This window comes from Macaca nemestrina, chromosome 12 (assembly GCF_043159975.1).
Source record: "Macaca nemestrina isolate mMacNem1 chromosome 12, mMacNem.hap1, whole genome shotgun sequence".
Taxonomy (NCBI): domain Eukaryota; kingdom Metazoa; phylum Chordata; class Mammalia; order Primates; family Cercopithecidae; genus Macaca; species Macaca nemestrina.
The window spans coordinates 38,160,492-38,178,571 of NC_092136.1; the positions used below are offsets into that span (position 1 = coordinate 38,160,492).

Genomic DNA, 18,080 nt, shown 5'->3' on the forward strand with positions numbered 1-18,080 from the left:
AAATATCAAGGAGTTTAAGTTTTAAATAAATCACATTGGCTTATTAGTGATAATTTGTCCACTTGACATTTTAACATTTTTCTAGAAGTTTTAAGTGGCTTCTTTGATGTCAAGAAGTTTTTCCTTGTTTTGATCTGATTTTTCAATAATTTTAGGTTTTTACAGTGGAAATTCCTATCCAGAACCAGCCTTTTATAATCCAATTCCGTGGAAACCAATTCATATGCCACCTCCCAAAGAAGCTAAGGATCTCTCAGGAAGGAAGAGTAAAAGACCTGTGATAAGTCAGCCACACAAATCATCATCTCTGGTAATTCATAAAGCCAGAAGCAATCTTTGCCTTGGAACTCTGTGCAGAATACAAAGATAGCATATGTGGAAAATAACATGCTTTTATCTGGAGCTATTTAATTTAAAAGTCAGAAATTGTTTTTTACTGCTCAGTCAATAACTCAACACTTAATGTGATTATTGACAAACAGCAATTTTTGCACTTGTATATGGAGTCCTTAGAGTTGAGGAAGATATTTTCTGGATTTTGGTTTTTATGAACTTTTCAAGGTTGATCTTGTCATGTTGTTTTGCAGAATAAGTGGCTGAATATGTAAGAATTGTGTTTATATTTAGCTTGTATTAAAAATATACTGTAATACCAATAAAATTAACAGTTTTTCTTGTAGTGTTTTATACTCTGTTACTAGTTTACATTTATGAACATAAGATTAATTTGTTCAAAACAAGCACCTCTAAACTGCATGCTTGAGTAAGCCTTAGAAGAATTTAAAGCAAAAAAAAAAAGGAAATAGAAAAAGAAGTTTAAGGGATGGTGGTTTAGAATTTAAGTAGGTTAGCACCCTAGAGTAATCAAAAACAGTCTTTGCTGATGGGTTTTGGCATATTTTTCCCTGTGTAGATATTTTAATTTTATTTCTATTATATTAATTTAATTATTTATTTTGAGACAGGGTCTCCCTCTGGCTCTGTTGCCCAGGGTGATAGTGACTTACTGTAACCTTGAACTCATGGGCTCAAATGATCCTCTTACCTCAGCCTCCTGAGTAGCTGAAATCACAGGAGCATGCCACCATGTACAGCAATTTTTCTTTTCTTTTTTTTTTTGGCAGAGATAGGGTCTTCCTATGTTGCCCAGCCTGGGATATTTTTAACTAACTGAAGGCATGTTTTGTTACAAATAAATCAGGGTTGGGATTTCCAAAGGAAAATTTTTTTTTTTTTTGATGGAGTCTCGCTCTGTTGCACAGGCTGGAGTGCAGTGGCGTGATCTCGGCTCACCGCAATCTCTGCCTCTCAGGTTCAAGTGATTCTCCTGCCCCAGCCTTCTAAGTAACTGGGACTACAGGCGCACGCCACCACACCCAGCCAATTTTTGTATTTTTAGTAGAGACAGGCTTTCACTGCCTTGGCCAGGATGATCTTGATCTCTTGATCTTGTGATCCGCCCACCTTGGCCTCCCAAAGTGCTGGGATTACAGGCGTGAGCCACTGCGCTGGCCTCTAAAGGAAAATTTTAAAACATTGTTTTATATGCTGGCTGGGCACGGTAGTTCATGCCTGTACTCTCAACTCTTAGGGAGGCCGAGGCGGGAGCATACCTTGAGCTGGGGAATTCAAGACCTGCCTGAGCCATATAGTGAGACCCCATTCTCCACAAAAAGGAAAAAAACAAAAGACAAAACCATTGTTTTGTACTCTTATCTTAGATTAATGTGTAGTAATCTTGAGACACTGATAATATTTTGCCACACTGTAAAAATATGTAAATATTAATTATAATTAGGTTGCTAGTTTCAAAATTAGGATTATTGCATTATTTTTTAATATTAAAAATGTTAAATGTTAAGAATAATGGTTCAAATGATTACCAAAACAATGCCTAGCATTTTTTTATTAAATTTAAAAGTCTTTTATCTTTTTTAGAGGATGATCAAGACATGAAAATTTATTGCAGCAGTATAAGACTCAACCAGTTCATTTAAAAGTGACTTCTATTTAGAATATATTCCATGTTTCTGTCAGATGAGTCATCTGCCAAGTTTCTGGTGATCTGCAGTGGTGTTGGTCAATGCAAGAAAACAGCAACACACTCTGAAGGGTATTCATGTCATCAGAAGTCTAGGAAAATTTACTTACTTCTAAGCAGAGAACAGTTTATTGAGAATCAGTAGGGTTCAATGGGTCCAAATGTTGCTGAGATTTAGAGGCATGAGCATACTTCTCAGAACCTGTCAGATACAGTGAAACTTCCAGATGATCATTCTACTTGAGCAAATTCACCTATATAGAGAGAACATAGAGTTTGCCTGGGTAGCAATAATCTTGTTTATAAGAAACATATGGTATACATATTCCTGAATTTGTGAGGGTTTTAGATACAGTTGTTATATCTTACAAACCAATTCTACAGAGTATTTTAACTTTCAGCTATAACTATAATCCTAATAAGTCTTTACAGTCATTCAGTCATTATTCATATGTATACTGAGTTCACTAGTTTGAATTTTATTCTAATCATAATAGGAAGTGTCTGGAAGATTTTAAGCAGGCAACTGATAAAATCTGGTTTATCCTTTGAGATTACTATGGCTGCTCTGAGGAAGCTGGCCTGTTGGGGGCAAAGAACGGCAGCAATGAGACCCATTAGGACGACTTTGCAGTATCCAGCAGAGAAGTCATGATAGCTTGGATTAAAATGGCAGCAGTGACATGGTAAGAAGTAGAGATAAATGTGGGATTTATTTTGGAGGTGGAACAAACAGGACCACTAACATTGGGATGTCAGATTGAGAGAAGGAGGAAAAATCAGATATGACTAGTGTTTTGGCCTGAATACTAAGTGAATGATGATACTATACCAGAAATATGAAGATTGAGAAGAGCAGGTGTATGGGCCGAGATGGGGAGAGGAAAGTCTTTAAGAATTCTTTCCTAAATTTGTTAGGTTTGCGATACCAACTTAATAACCTGGTAGAGATGGTTAAATATATGATGCTCTGAGGAGAGCCAGGATAGGAGATACAAATTTGAGCAACATCAGCACATACATGGTATTTAAAAGCACGGGACTTGATCAGGTTACCTCGGAAGAGTTTAGATAGTAAAAAGGGAAAGCTGAGTATTCCAATATTTACAGATTAAGCAGCCAGCAAGGATACTGAAAATATGCAGCCAGTGAAGTAGAAGGAAACCCAACAGAGTAGGATGTCACAGAATTCATGAGTAGAAGTGAGGTGTGGACTTTGTCCAGTGCTGCTTGAGAGAGAGGAACCTTCATTGTTGGATTTCATAAGATGAAGCAGGGTCATTGTTGACTACAATGGCAAGCATGTCTTGAACAATTTCTATACAACTGGTATTCTTGTGCTTTTATATGTGTTATTTTAATCCTCACAACAGCCCTATGAGATAGTTACTTTTATTATCCTCATTTTATAATTGGGGAAACTGAGGCACAAAGAAGTTACATTGCTTTTATACCTAGTAAATCACAGAACATGGATTAGAACCCATGAGGTCAAAGCCCAAACTTAATAACTGTATTTCCTCTCCTATATATATATATATGATAAGAAAAACAGGTATAAAACTACAATCAAATAGGCTGGAGAGAATGGAAGGTGAGAAAGAGCCCATACCTAAAGACATTCTGGAAATGTTTTATAGTGAAGAAGAGAAGAACAGTGGGATAGGGGCCAGACACAGTGGCTCATGCCTGTAATCCCAGCACTTTGGGAGGCCAAGATGAGAGAATCATCTGAAGTCAGGAGTTTGAGACCAACCTGGCCAACATGGCGAAACCCTGTCTCTACTAAAAATACAAAAATTAGCTGGGCGTGGTGGCAGGAGCCTGTAATCCCAGCTAGTTGGGAGGTTGAGGCAGGAGAATTGCTCGACCCTGGGAGGTGGAGGTTGCAGTGAGCTGAGATCACACCACTGCACTCCAGCCCAAGCGACAGAGCAAAACTCTGTCTCAAAAAAAAAAAAAAAAAAAAAAAAAGGTGGGATAGGAGCCGAAAGAGAACATAAGGGTCAAGGACATTTTCTGTTTGTTTTGCTTAAGCTGGGTGATACTGAATATGCCTCTCTGAGGCTGGTAATGATCCAATTGAAAGAGGGGACCTGAAGATTTAGGAGAGATTAGGGGTGATTTTAGGAATGCAGTTCTTAAATAGCAAAAATGCCGGTTTATATAGAAGCAAGGAAATTTCTATTCACAGGGAGAACAAATTGTACATATAGGTTCTGATGTGGCTGGATTGATAGTTTTGGTGGCAGGAAGACAAGACAGACAGTTCTTGTCAAATCACTTCTTGTTTCTCAGTGAGGTGTGAAGGGAAGGCAAGGTCATCAGCAGAGGGATAGAATAGGATGTTCCAAGTTTGAGGAAAATGTAATAGAAAAGTAAGCATTTTGGAGAAAGAAAAATTTGCCAGAGAGATTACTGAGACTGATGGGCAATGTTGTTTGCCGTTTGATATTTTTGGCCATAAAGGCCAATTAGTGAAGTTCTGTCATGTTTCTCTTTATTTCTGGAGAAAAATTTGGCTAATTAGATGTAGACCCAGATTCACTTATAATTGGGGTTGGACAAGTAGGATGGAGGGAAAAAGGAACAAAGCAGTTAAAGTGTTCTCAAGGGAGTGATTATAGTACTGAAACCTATTACTTAACACAGGTGGTGAGGAAGGGGTCTTCTGTAGATTTCCTGTGCTGTTTTGAGGTTGAGTAGGGGGTGCTTGAGGGAAGCTAGAGAGATAGGGGCTTTTGGTCAGGATGTTGATGACAAGAACCAGAGTATGACCATGGCAGTGAGTGGCCCAGATGGAACATAACAGCAAAGTTGAAGAAATTAAGAACGTTAGAGGCCAGAGCCAGGTACAGTGGCCGGCACTTATAGTCCCAGCTACTCAGGAGGCTGAGGCAGGAGGATCACTTGAGGCCAGGAGCTGGAGTTGCCGTGCACTGTGATTGCACCTATGAATAGCCACTGCGCTCCACCCTAGCAACACAGTGAGACCCTGCTCTAAAAAAACAAAAAGTATGGAAGTAACTTTTTAATGTGGATATTGAAATAGCCAAGGTTGTGATCGAAGTTGTGGTAGAGGAAGATGGCAAGCTGGGTGCTAGAATTTCAGCAAACCAGAGTAACTGGCTAGCCAGATGATAGTCAAAAGGAGCAATATTGGCTAATATGGTCAGATGGAAAAATCTTCAGAAGAGTGGGAAGTTTTGAAGGAGGAAAGAGATGAAGTGGTTTGGAGGTGCCAATGGGGAACAGGATGGGTAGGGAAAACGCCTTCCTACATACCAACTCCAAGCCCCTGGAGGTTGGAGGCTACAAAGGGATAAAAAACTGTTGTCAGGAGTCCATTGCAGACATGAAAAACTTTTAAAAGCATGGCCATAGCAAGATGGTTTTGAGGGACAGAGACCAAAGACAGGGCCACCAGTAATGACATTATGGAACATTCCAGGAAGAGGTAATTGAGGATCCAATGAGGGTAGTAGGGTTGAAGAGCAGAAATGTGTGAAAGATCCATCAGAAGTAGAACTTACACCAGGTGTGGTTGCTCTTGCCTATAATCCCAGCACTTTGGGAGGCTGAGGTGGATCACTTGAGCCCAGGAGTTTAAGACCAGCCTGGACAACACAGGGAGACCCCATCTCTACAAAAAATTTAAAAATTAGCTTGGCATAGTGGCTTGTGCCTATAGTTTCAGCTACTCAAGAGGCTGAGGTGGGGGTATTGTTTGAGCTCAGGAAGTCAAAGCTGCAGTAAACTGTGATCATGCCACTGCACTCCAGTCTGGGTGACGAGCAAGACCTTGTCTCAAAAAAAAAAAAAAAAAAAAAGTAGAACGTAAAGAGCTGTTTTGGAGCTAACGGGTGATAATATTAGCAGAGAAAGGGAATACAGAAAGGAATGACAGCTTTGGGGGTAAGAATCTGAGGAGTTTTTTTTCCCTTTCAAATTGTTTATCAAAGTAATATATGCACATAGTTTAAAATTCAAATAGTACCAAATGTTGTTTGATGGAAAACAGGAGCATTTTGCTTTATTTCTCACTGCCTCACAGTCTTGCTCCCAAGAGAATGTTTTATTGTATTATTTCTTTGATAATTTCCTCTCGTAATATTCTGTGGTCCCTTTTTTCTAGAATCCTGTTAGGCAATTACTAGTCTTCCTGAATTAATTCTCTAATAATTTAAAAGGAAATATTTTTCTCCTGTCTTACTTTTTTTCCCCCTACCCTGGTGAGGGGGACCACTTTCTGTGAGATGTCCTTGATGTTATTTTCTAATTCTTGAATAATTTTTTATGGCTACCTTATTTTAAATTCCAAACATTCTTTTCTGTTTATTCCTGTTTCATAGCCTCCTATACTTACTTTATGGGTGCAGTATCTTTTCTCATCTCTAAGGACGTTAGTTGCAATTTTTTTTCTTAATTGGCTCTGTTTCTTCCAGATGCCTTTTTTTTCTTCATGTTCTCTTTTTCTGAGATTTTATTAGAGGCTTTCCTCAAATGTTTGTTAATCTTTGTCTGACATTTATGTTCGTAATATGAATTCCTGTCTGTTCCTATTTAAGAATAGGGCATTAAAAGGCTGAATAGAAGCTATGTGGGCATAGGTAGGGCTTGTTGATGGTGGATTTTTTTACTGTTGTGGGTAGACTTCCAAATACCTGGAAGTCTTTACCCCTTAGGCTGTTCATTTTCTCAGAGGAGGATCTTCTAATCTTCCGGAGAGATATAAGCCTAGCTTCCAGCATTCCTGAGTGGAAGCTGGGAATGTAGTTCTGTATATCACAGTTCATTTCTTGGTAAACTGTCACTTCCTATGTTTTCAGTCTAGCTAGTTAGTGTATAAGCTTCATTCTCCTTAGTGTCTAGTGCTCCGCTATGCTGAGCCCTTCCAGGATTCTACAGGCTGAATTGTTGTTGTTGTTGTTGTTGTATTTATTTCAGCATTTAGAAACCTTTAAACAGCAAAAGAGAAAAAGAACAAAAAGTCACTCAGAAGAAACAGAGCCAATTAAGAAAAAAGAAAAAAAAATTGCAACTATCATTAATGTCCTTAAAGATGAGGAAAAAAACTACATCCATACTCTCCTAACTCCAGTACTCTCCAAAGTCAGTTGTTCACCTCTATCCTCTTTGCACCGTTGCACCATCCCAAAACTTGTAGGAATCTGTGGTTAACCATTGTATTCTCTTCTGTTTGACCTTGTGGATTTGTACTTTTTTTCTTAAAAGAAATTTCTTTGCCATCATCTTAGCAGAGATTGGAGTGGGAAAGGAGATAATTCTGTATGATTAATCTGCTGTGTTTAATTGGACATCCTAAATTTAGTTATGAACATATAGACATAAGGGGGCTGTTAGAGATACAGGTTTGTTGTCCAGATGAGAAGTGTAGTTTTGGGGATATTTACACCTTATCAGGTTAACATAATCATTGAAACTATGGAGATGAGTAGCATTTTTCAAGGAGAGTCTGAAGCATGACATTATTTTATTCCTTCATTCCACCCATATTAAGTGCCTGCCATGTTTGGCCCAGAGAAGATAGACTAGGATGGAATGTAGAGGTTGAGTATAAAGGTAAGGTGGAAGGAAAGAAGCCACTGGAAGACCAATGAAAATGGTGGGAGGCGCACAAGAGGAGAGTGTGCCACAGTGAGAGAGGGGAGCTTTCAGGAAGGAGAAGTAGGAAGTCTTCTAGAATAACAAATGTTGCGAAAGGGGTCAGGTAGAATGAGCAAGGCATTCTAGTATGTATTGAATTCCTAGCACTATGCTAGAACCTGGGGATTCTAGTGGTAAACAAGACTGAACTAATCCTGAATCATAGCATTTACATTCTAGCAGAGATTACAGTTAAAACTGTACTTACCTTAAAGCATAAGCTGTGAGGGCATATGAGGAGGTAGCTAACCTTTGTTGGAGTCAGGAAAAGCTTCTGGGAGAAAGTGATTAAGCTGAGACTCAGTCTTGAGGCACCTGAATAAATAAAATTTAGAATTTAATTATTTTGGAGGCCGGAGAGTAAGGAATGGACTTAGAACACTGGTGGTTCCCTATGTAACCTTACTTTCAGATTCCAAGGATAGGTGATATGACAGTTTTTGAATATCAGAGGGACTCAGACGCTTGTATATATTGACGTATTACTACAAAGTTACAAAGGAAATTTCTAAAATCCTGGTCATTTGTAAAGAAAATATTTAACATTCCGTGGGAAAATATACTTTGAGGTTTGATGACAAAAATAGGCCATCTGTGGCCTCAGAGTAATAGAGTTGGGGCTTCTTAGTTTGAAAATAAATTGCTAATGATCTAATTAGCAATTCAAAGCGTATTCTTTTATGGACTTGCTTATTATGATACCTAAGGCCCAGGTGAATCAAGAATACAGTAGTTATGTTACACTAACAAATTACACTGTGATTTAAATGTAATACCTCAAACTATAAAAATCCTAGAAGAAAACTTCAGAAACACCATTCTGGACATCAACGTTGAGAAAGAATTTATGACTAAGTCCTAAAAAGCAATTGCAACAAAAACAAAAACTGACAGATGGGGCCTAATTAAACTAAAGAGCTTCTGCACAGCAAATGGAACTATGAACAGAGTAAAGAGACAACCTACAGAATGGGAGAAAATATTTGCAAATTGTGCATCCAACAAAGGTATAATATCCAGAATCTGTAAGGAACTGAAACAATTGAACAAGCAAAAAACAGCCACGCTAAAAAGTAAGCAAAGGACATGAACAGACAATTCTCAAAAGAAGGCATACAAGTAGCCAAGAAACATGAAAAATGCTCATCATGACTAATCATCAGAGAAATGCAAATCAAAACCACAATGAGATACCGTTCTCACACCAGTCAGAATGGTTATTAAAAAGTGAAAAAACAACAGGTGTTGGTGAGGCTGTGGAGCAAAGGGAATGCTTATACACTGTTGGTGGGAATAAAATTAGTTCAGCCATTGTGGAAAGCAGCTTGGAGATTTCTCAAAGAACTTAAAGCAAACTACCATTTGAACCAGCAATCCCATTACTGGATATATACCCAAAAGAAAACAAATTGTTCTACCAAAAAGACACATGCATGTGTATATGTTCATCACAGCACTATTCACAATAGCAAAGACATGGAATCAACCGAGGGTGCCCATCAGCAGTGGATTGGATAAGGAAAATGTGGTACATATACACCATATAATACTACACAACCATAAAAAAGAACAAAGTCATGTTCATCCATGCAGCAACGTGGATGAAGCTGGAGGCCATTATCTTAAGTGAATTAATACAAGAACAGAAAACCAAATACTTCATGTTCTCACTTATAAGTGGGAGCTAAACACTGGGTGCTCATGGACATAAAGATGGGAACGGTAGACACTGGGGATGACTAGAGAGGGAAGGGAGGGAGAGGGACAAGAGTTGAAAAACTAAATGTTGGTTACTATGCTCAGTACCTCAGTGAGGGGGTCATTTATACCCCAAACCTCAGCATCATGCAGTATACCCAGGTAGCAAACCTGCCCGTGTACCCTGAGTCTAAAATAAAAGCTGGAAAGGAAAAAAAAAGAGTGTTTTCTCAAGCTCTAAAAAAAAATAATAATAATACACTTTATGACAAAAAACTAATTTTTCTTTCTCTAAAAAAATATAGTAAATGATATTCATGTATTTACTGTGTTCATTAATATCATAAATTAACTTCATATGTTGGCTTGAGGGAAAAAACACAGTTACTTTACAGTGAATATTTACCTACTACTGTTGATAATGGCAGTCTGCCTAAGAGAGCAAATTTTTCAGAAAAAGCAATTGTATCTTGAATTACCTTTTAAAATTGAGAAGGGAAAATATTCAATTATCTGTCATTTGGGAGAAAGCTATGCCTTATGCGTAGAAGTCAGAGGGAATACTACCCTTTTCTTTGCTAGAAACAACAGAGCTACCTCTCCCTTTTCTGTTCCTGGGCTCTTGGCTGATAGAATGCGCATATGACCTTGGAAAAAGAAAGAACCTCTCCCTCCTTGTTTCATGTCCCTGGGAACCACCTGAGGGGCAGCAGGAGATGGAAACTATCATTGTTTCTCTGGTGGTGGCAGCACAGGGTGGCGTGGGAGTGGAATGTGTTCTTAGTTGAAAAAATTTACCAAAACAACCATCCAGTACATACCAGTCTGCAACTCCCTCTCCCTGGGCCAAGAGTTTTCTTCCCTTGGTATAGGCTGAGATGCAAAGTGCTTACATAGGTAAATCTAAAACGTAAGTCTTGAAAGATATCTCTCAGTAAAATAGAGGAAATGCTCACTAGTTTATTGGTTCAATGAAGATGTTAGGCTGATCTCAAAGGCCCCTTTGTATTCTAAAAATTCTATTTTGTATGGTTGATTTTTTGTATTTTGAGTATGTGAACATTGGTCACTGCTTATCTCTAGTAAAGGCAGTGAGGACAATGTCATTCCCATCTTAGAAGAGTGGGTGTTTCATAAACAACTGACTCCAGGAAGCCTTCCTATGGGCCAAGCCCAGTTTCTGCTGGGAGGCAGCCTGGCTCAGGAGAGCTGTAGGGACTCACCTGAGGTTAAAAACATGGTCTAGGCCAGGCACAGTGCCTCATGCCTATAATCCCAGCACTTTGGGAGGCCGAGCCTGGTGGATCACCTGAGGACAGGAGTTCGAGACCAGCCTGACAAACATGATGAACCCCTGTCTCTACTAAAAATACAAAAATTAGCTGGCCGTGGTGGAGGGCGCCTATAATCCCAGCTACTTGAGGGGCTGAGGCAGGAGAATCGCTTGAACCCTGGAGGTGAAGGTTGCAGTGAGCCAAGATCATGCCATTGCACTCCAGCCTGGGCAACAACAGTGAAACTCCATCTCAAAAAACAAACAAACAAAATACATGGTGTACTACCTACGCTGTGGGAACTTAGACAAGTCTCTTAACCTCTCTAAGGCTCAGTTTACTCTTCTAAAAAATGCGCTTAATAATACTCACTTCATAAGGTGATTGCAAAGATTAACAAACCACATAAAGTACTTCATACAACATTTGACACATAGAAGATGCTTAATAAATCATTTTGTGTACTTGTTAATAACAGCAGTAGCATATGCCTACTGACAGATTATATGATGCAACACATTTTCCAATACATGATTCTTTATGGGATTTAGAAGCTTTAATGCAATCAGTTTCTTTGTTATGATTTTGCAGAAATCTTCCATATGAATTCTTGAGGGAAATGCAGACATATTTTGGTTTTCTCTGGCTAGATTGGTTTGCCTAATTCAATTTGATACTTTTGTTTTTTCTTTTTTTAAAAAATTATACTTTAAGTTCTAGGGTACAACGTGCAGGTTTGATACATAGGTATACATGTGCTATGTTGGTTTGCTGCACCCAACAACTCGTCATTTACATTAGGAATTTCTCCTGATGCTATCCCTCCCCCAGCCCCCAGCCCTATGACAGGCCCTGGTGTGTGATGTTCCCCACCCTGTGTCCAAGTGTTCTCATTGTTCAGTTCCCACCTATGAGTGAGAACATGCGGTGTTTGGTTTTCTGTCCTTTTGATAGTTTGCTGAGAATGATGGTTTCCAGCTTCATGCATGTCCCTGCAAAGGACATGAACTCATCCTTTTTTATGGCTGCATAATATTCCATGGTGTATATGTGCCACATTTTCTTAATCCAGTCTATCACTGATGGACATTTGGGTTGGTTCCAAGTCTTTACTATTGTGAATAGTACCACAATAAACATACGTGTGGATGTGTCTTTATAGTAGCATGATTTATAATCCTTTGGGTATATACCCAGTAATGAAATTGCTGGGTCAAATGGTATTTCCAGTTCTAGATCCTTGAGAAATCACCACACTGTCTTCCACAATGGTTGAACTAATACACTCCCACCAACAGTATAAAAGTGTTTCTATTTCTCTACATCCTCTCCAGCATCTGTTGTTTCCTGACTTTTTAATGATTGTCATTCTAACTGGCATGAGATGGTATCTCATTGTGGTTTTGATTTGCATTTCCCTGATGGCCAGTGATGATGAGCATTTTTTCCTGTGTCCATTGGCTACATAGATGTCTGCTTTTGAGAAGTGTCTGTTCATATCCTTTGCCCACTTTTTGATGGGATTGTTTGTTTTTTTCTTGTAAACTTGTTTGAGTTCTTTGTAGATTCTGGATATTAGCACTTCTTCAGATGGGTAGATTGCAAAAATTTTGTCCCATTCTGCAGGTTGCCTGTTCATTCTGATGGTGGTTTCTTTTGCCATGCAGAAGCTCTTTGGTTTAATTAGATCCCATTTGTCTATTTTGGCTTTTGTTGCCATTGCCTTTGGTGTTTTAGTCATGAAGTCCTTGCTCATGCCTATATCCTGAGTGGTATTGCCCAGATTTTCTTCTAGGATTTTTATGGTTTTAGGTCTAACATTTAAGTCTTTAATCCATCTTGAATTAATTTTGTATAAGGTGTAAGAAAGGGATCCAGTTTCAGCTTTCTACATATGGCTAGCCACTTTTCCCAGTATCATTTATTAAATAGAGAATCCTTTCCCCATTTATTGTTTTTGTCAGATTTGGTTGTAGATGTGTGGTGTTATTTCTGAGACCTCTGTTCTGTTCCATTGGTCTATATATCTGTTTTGGTACCAGTACCATGCTGTTTTGGTTACTGTAGCTTAGTGGTGTAGTTTGAAGTCAGGTAGCATGATGCCTCCAGTTTTGTTCTTTATGCTTAGGAATGTCTTGGCAATGCAGGCTCTTTTTTGGTTCTAGATGAATTTTAAAGTATTTTTTTTCCAATTCTGTGAAGAAAGTCATTGGTAGCTCAATGGGGATAGCATTGAATCTATAAATTACCTTGGGCAGTATGGCCATTTTCAAAATATTGATTCTTCCTATCTATGAGCTTGGAGTGTTATTCCATTTGTTTGTGTCCTGTTTTATTTTGTTGAGCAGTGGTTTGTAGTTTTCATTGAAGAGGTCCTTCACATCCCTTGTAAGTTGGATTCCTAGGTATTTTATTTTCTTTGAACCAGTTGTGAATGGGAGTTCACTCATGATTTGGCTCTCTGTCTGTTATTAGTGTATAGGAATGTTTGTGATTTTTGCACATTGATTTTGTATCCTAAGACTTTGCTGAAGTTGTTTATCAGCTTAAGGAGATTTCGGGCTGAGACAATGGGGTTTTCTAAATATACAATCAGGTCATCTGCAAACAGGGACAATTTGACTTCCTCATTTCCTAATTGAATACCCTTTATTTCTTTCTCTTGCCTGATTGCCCTGACCAGAACTTCCAACACTATTTGAATAGCAGTGGTGAGAGAGGGCATCCTTGTCTTGCACCAGTTTTCAAAGGGAATGCTTCCAGTTTTTGCCCATTAAATATGATATTGGCTGTGGGTTTGTCATAAATCACTCCTATTATTTTGAGATAAGTTCCATCAATACCTAGTTTATTGAGAGTTTTTAGCATGAAAGCTGTTGAATTTTGTTGAAGGCCTTTTCTGCATCTATTGAGATAATAGTGTGGTTTTTGTCATTGGTTCTATTTATGTGATGGATTACATTTATCGATTTGCATATGTTGAGCGAGCCTTGTTCCCAGAGATGAAGCCAACTTGATTGTGGTGGATAAGCTTTTTGATGAGCTGATGGATTCGGTTTGCCAGTATTTTATTGAGGATTTTCACATCGATATTCATCAGGGACTTTGGTCTAAAATTCTCGTTTTCTTATGTCTTTGCCAGGCTTTGGTATCAGGATGATGCTGGCCTCATACAATGAGTTAGGGAGGATTCCTTCTTTTTCTATTTATTGGAATAGTTTTAGAAGGAATGGTAGCAGCTCCTCTTTGTACCTCTGGTAGAATTTGACTGTGAATCTGTCTGGTCCTGGGCTTTTTTTGTTGTTGGTTGGTAGGCTATTAATTATTGCCTCCATTTCAGAGCCTGCTATTGGTCTATTCAGAGATTCAACTTCTTCCTGGTTTTGTGTTGGGAGGGTGTATGTGTCCAGGAATTTCTCCATTTCTTCTAGATTTTCTAGTTTATTTGCATAGAGGCATTTATAGTATTCTGTGATGGTAGTTTGTATTTCTGTGGGATCAGTGGTGATATCCCCTTTATCATTTTTTATTGCATCTATTTGATTCTTGTCTTTTTTCTTCTTTATTAGTCTTGCTAGCAGTCTATCAATTTTGTTGATCTTTTCGAAAAACCAGCTCCTGGATTCATTGATTTTTTTGAAGGGTTTTTTGTGTCTCTATCTCTTTCAGTTCTGCTCTGATCTTAGTTATTTCTTGCCTTCTGCTGGGTTTTGAATATGTTTGCTCTTGCTTCTCTAGTTCTTTAAATTGTGATGTTAGGGTGTCAATTTTAGATCGTTCCTGCTTTCTCTTGTGGGCATTTAGTGCTATATATTTCCCTCTACACACTGCTTTAAATATGTCCCAGAGATTCTGGTACCTCGTGTCTTTGTTCTCATTGGTTTCAAAGAACATCTTTATTTCTGCCTTCATTTCATTATTTACCCAGTATTCATTCAGGAGCAGGTTGTTCAGTTTTCATGTAGTTGTATGGTTTTGAGTCAGTTTCTTAATCCTGAGTTCTAATTTGATTTCACTGTGGTCTGAGAGACAGTTTGTTGTGATTTCTATTCTTTTACATTTACTGAGGAGTGCTTTATTTCCAATTATGTGGTCAATTTTAGAATAAGTGTGATGTGGTGCTGAGAAGAATGTGTATTCTGTTGATTTGGAGTGGAGAGTTCTGTAGATGTCTATTAGTTCCACTTGTTGCAGAGCTGAGTTCAAGTCCTGGATATCCTTGTTAATCTGTCTCGTTGATCTGTCTAATATTGACAGTGGGGTGTTAAAGTCTACCATTATTATTGTGTGGAAGTCTAAGTCTCTTTGTAGGTCTCTAAGGACTTGCTTTATGAATCTGGGTGCTCCTGTATTTGGTGCGTATATACTTAGGATAGTTAGCTCTTCTTGTTGAATTGATCCCTTTATGATTATGTAATGGCTTTCTTTGTCTCTTTTGATCATTGTTAGTTTAAAGTCTGTTTTATCAGAGACTAGGATTGCAACTTCTGTGTGTTTTTTTTTTTTTTTTTTTTGCTTTCCATGTGCTTGGTAGATCTTCCTCCATCCCTTTATTTTGAGCCTATGTGTGTCTTTGCATGTGAGATGGGTCTCCTGAATACAGCACACCAATGGGTCTTGACTCTTTATCCAATTTGCCAGTCTGTGTCTTTTAATTGGGGCATTTAGCCCATTTCCATTTAAGGTTAATATTGTTATATGTGAATTTGATCCTGCCATTATGATGTTAGCTGGTTATTTTGCCCGTTAGTTGATACAGTTGCTTCACAGCATCAATATTCTTTACAATTTGGCATGTTTTTGCAGTGACTGGTACCAGTTGTTTCTTTCCATGTTCAGTGCTTCCTTCAGGAGCTCTTGTAAGGCAGGCCTGGTGGTGACAGAATCTCTCAGCATTTGCTTGTCTGTAAAGGATTTTAATTCTCCTTCCCTTATGAAACTTAGTTTGGCTGGATATGAAATTCTGGGTTGAAAATTCTTTTCTTTAAGAATGTTGAATATTGGCCCCCACTCTCTTCTGGCTTGTAGGGTTTCTGCAGACAGATCCACTGTTAGTCTGATGGGCTTCCCTTTGTGGGTAACCTGACCTTTCTCTCTGGTTGCCCTTAACATTTTTTTCCTTCATTTCAACCTTGGTGAATCTGACAATTATGTGTCTTGGGGTTGCCCTTCTCAAGGAGTATCTTTGTGGTGTTCTTTGTATTTCCTGAATTTGAATGTTGGCCTGCCTTGCTAGGTTGGGGAAGTTCTCCTGAATAATATACTGAAAAGTGTTTTCCAACTTGGTTCTATTCTCCCCATCAATTTCAGTTACACCAATCAAACATAGATTTGGTCTTTTCATATAGTCCCACATTTCTTGGAGGTTTTGTTCATTTCTTTTTACTCTTTTTTCTCTAACCTTGTCTTCTCCCTTTATTTCATTAATTTGATCTTCAATCACTGATATCCTTTCTTCCACTTGATTGAATCAGCTATTGAAGCTTGTGCATGTGTCACGAAGTTCTCGTGCCATAGTTTTCAGCTCCATCAGGTCATTTAAGGTCTTCTCTACACTGTTTATTCTAGTTAGCCATTCATCTAACATTTTTTCATGGTTTTTAGCTTCCTTGCGATGGGTTTGAACATGCTCCTTTAGCTCAGAGAAGTTTGTTATTATCGTCCTTCTGAAGCCTACTTCTGTCAACTTGGCAAAGTCATTCTCCATCCAGCTTTGTTCTGTTGCTGGAGAGGAGCTGTGATCCTTTGGAGGATAAGAGGTGCTCTGGTTTTTAGAATTTTTAGCTTTTCTGCTCTGGTTTCTCCCTATCTTTGTGGTTTTATCTACCTTTTGTCTTTGATGTTGGTGACCTACAGATGGGGTTTTGATGTACATGTCCTTTTTGTTTATGTTGATGCTATTCCTTTCTGTTTGTTAGTTTTCCTTCTAACAGTCAGGTCTCTCAGCTTCAGGTCTGTTGGACTTTGCTGGAGGTCCACTCCAGACCCTGTTTGCCTGGGTATCACCAGCAGAGGCTGCAGAACAGCAAACATTGCAGAACAGCAAATATTGCTGCCTGATCCTTCCTCTAGAATCTTTGTCCCAGAGGGGTACCCGCCTATATGAGGTATCTGTCAGCCCCTACTGAGAGGTGTCTCCCAGTTAGGCTAAACAGGGGACAGGGACCCACTTGAGGAGGCAGTCTGTCCATTCTCAGAGCTCAAACACTGTGCTAGGAGAACCACTACTCTTTTCAGAGCTGTCAGAAAGGGATGCTTATATCAGCAGAAGTTGTCTGCTGCCTCTTGTTCAGCTATGCCCTGTGCACAGATGTGGAGTCTATGGAGACAGGCCTTGATGGGCTGCAGTGGGCTCCACCCAGTTCGAGCTTCTAAGCTGCTTTGTTTACCTACTCAAACCTCAGCAATGGCGACACCCCTCCCCCAGCCAGGCTGCCACCTTGCAGTTCGATCTCAGACTGCTGCGCTAGCAGTGAGCAAGGCTTCGTGGGCAGGGGACCCACTAAACCAGGTGTGGGAGAGAATCTCCTTGTCTGCCAGTTGCTAAGACCTTGGGAAAAGTGCAGTATTTGGGTGGAAGTGTCCCGTTTTTCCAGGTACAGTTCCGTCATAGCTTCCCTTGGCTAGGAAAGGGAAATCCCCCGAACCCTTGCACTTGCCAGATGAGGCGATGCTCTACCCTGCTTCAGCTCGCCCTCCATGGGCTGCACCCACTGTCCAACCAGTCCCAATGAGATGAACCAGGTACTTCAATTGGAAATGCAGAAATCACCTGTCTTCTGCGTCGATCATGCTGGGAGCTGCAAACTGGAGCTGTTCCTCTTTGGCCATCTTGGAACAGAGCTCCCCATATCAAATTTTATGCTTTGTTAATATATTTCTTGGAAACTAAATTGTCTTTGATTGAAATTATGGAGAATTGTTCCCTACATTTCATAAAAATCAAATAGAAAAATTAATTTTAAAACAGTTGAAACCTTAGTGTGTTATATTGGATCCTCTGAGAAACAGTAAGACAGTATTAGTCATGCAGGAGATTATTTGGGTAATAGTCTGTGAGGGAAAATGGGGAGGGAGCCAGAGGAGGCCAGGAGAGCCATAAGGCCATGATATAACTCTAACCCCTGTGGAGGAGAGAGGGAAGGAAGAAAAGTTGGGTAGGAAGAGTCTTAGATTGCAGTGCAGTTCTAAAAACAGTTCGGCAGTGCTGATGTGGGAGTCCTCCAACCAAAGTTGTCCATCAGAGAAGTCTACTTCATGCAGTTATGAGCCTTAGAATCCCTGCTGTCTTCAGTCATTGTCTGGGAGCACACACGGGAAGGATGGCCTCAGCTGGAACACAGTGCCACTGCCAGGCTGCCTTTCCCTTTTTTGCATTTCCAGGCATAAAAGTGGATCAA

At 39.3% G+C, this 18,080-nt stretch overlaps 1 protein-coding gene across 5 annotated transcripts in view; it reads left to right on the plus strand.

Moving 5' to 3' along the window:
- Positions 1–18,080, plus strand: part of LOC105463287 (coiled-coil domain containing 34) — a 55,329-nt gene that overhangs the window by 23,253 nt on the left and 13,996 nt on the right. For 2 of the 5 annotated variants that reach the window (XR_011610741.1, XM_071074947.1), the window contains exons 6-7: positions 156–310; positions 2,595–2,727. Coding sequence is in view for 4 of the 5 variants with exons in the window: in XM_071074947.1 (XP_070931048.1) it covers positions 156–310; positions 2,595–2,696 (257 nt within the window). In the remaining variant the exon portion in view is untranslated. Of the gene's footprint in view, positions 1–155; positions 666–2,538; positions 2,575–2,594; positions 2,728–18,080 lie in introns of those variants that run through there. The other 3 variants (XM_071074950.1, XM_071074949.1, XM_011710314.3) reach the window with 3 other exon arrangements.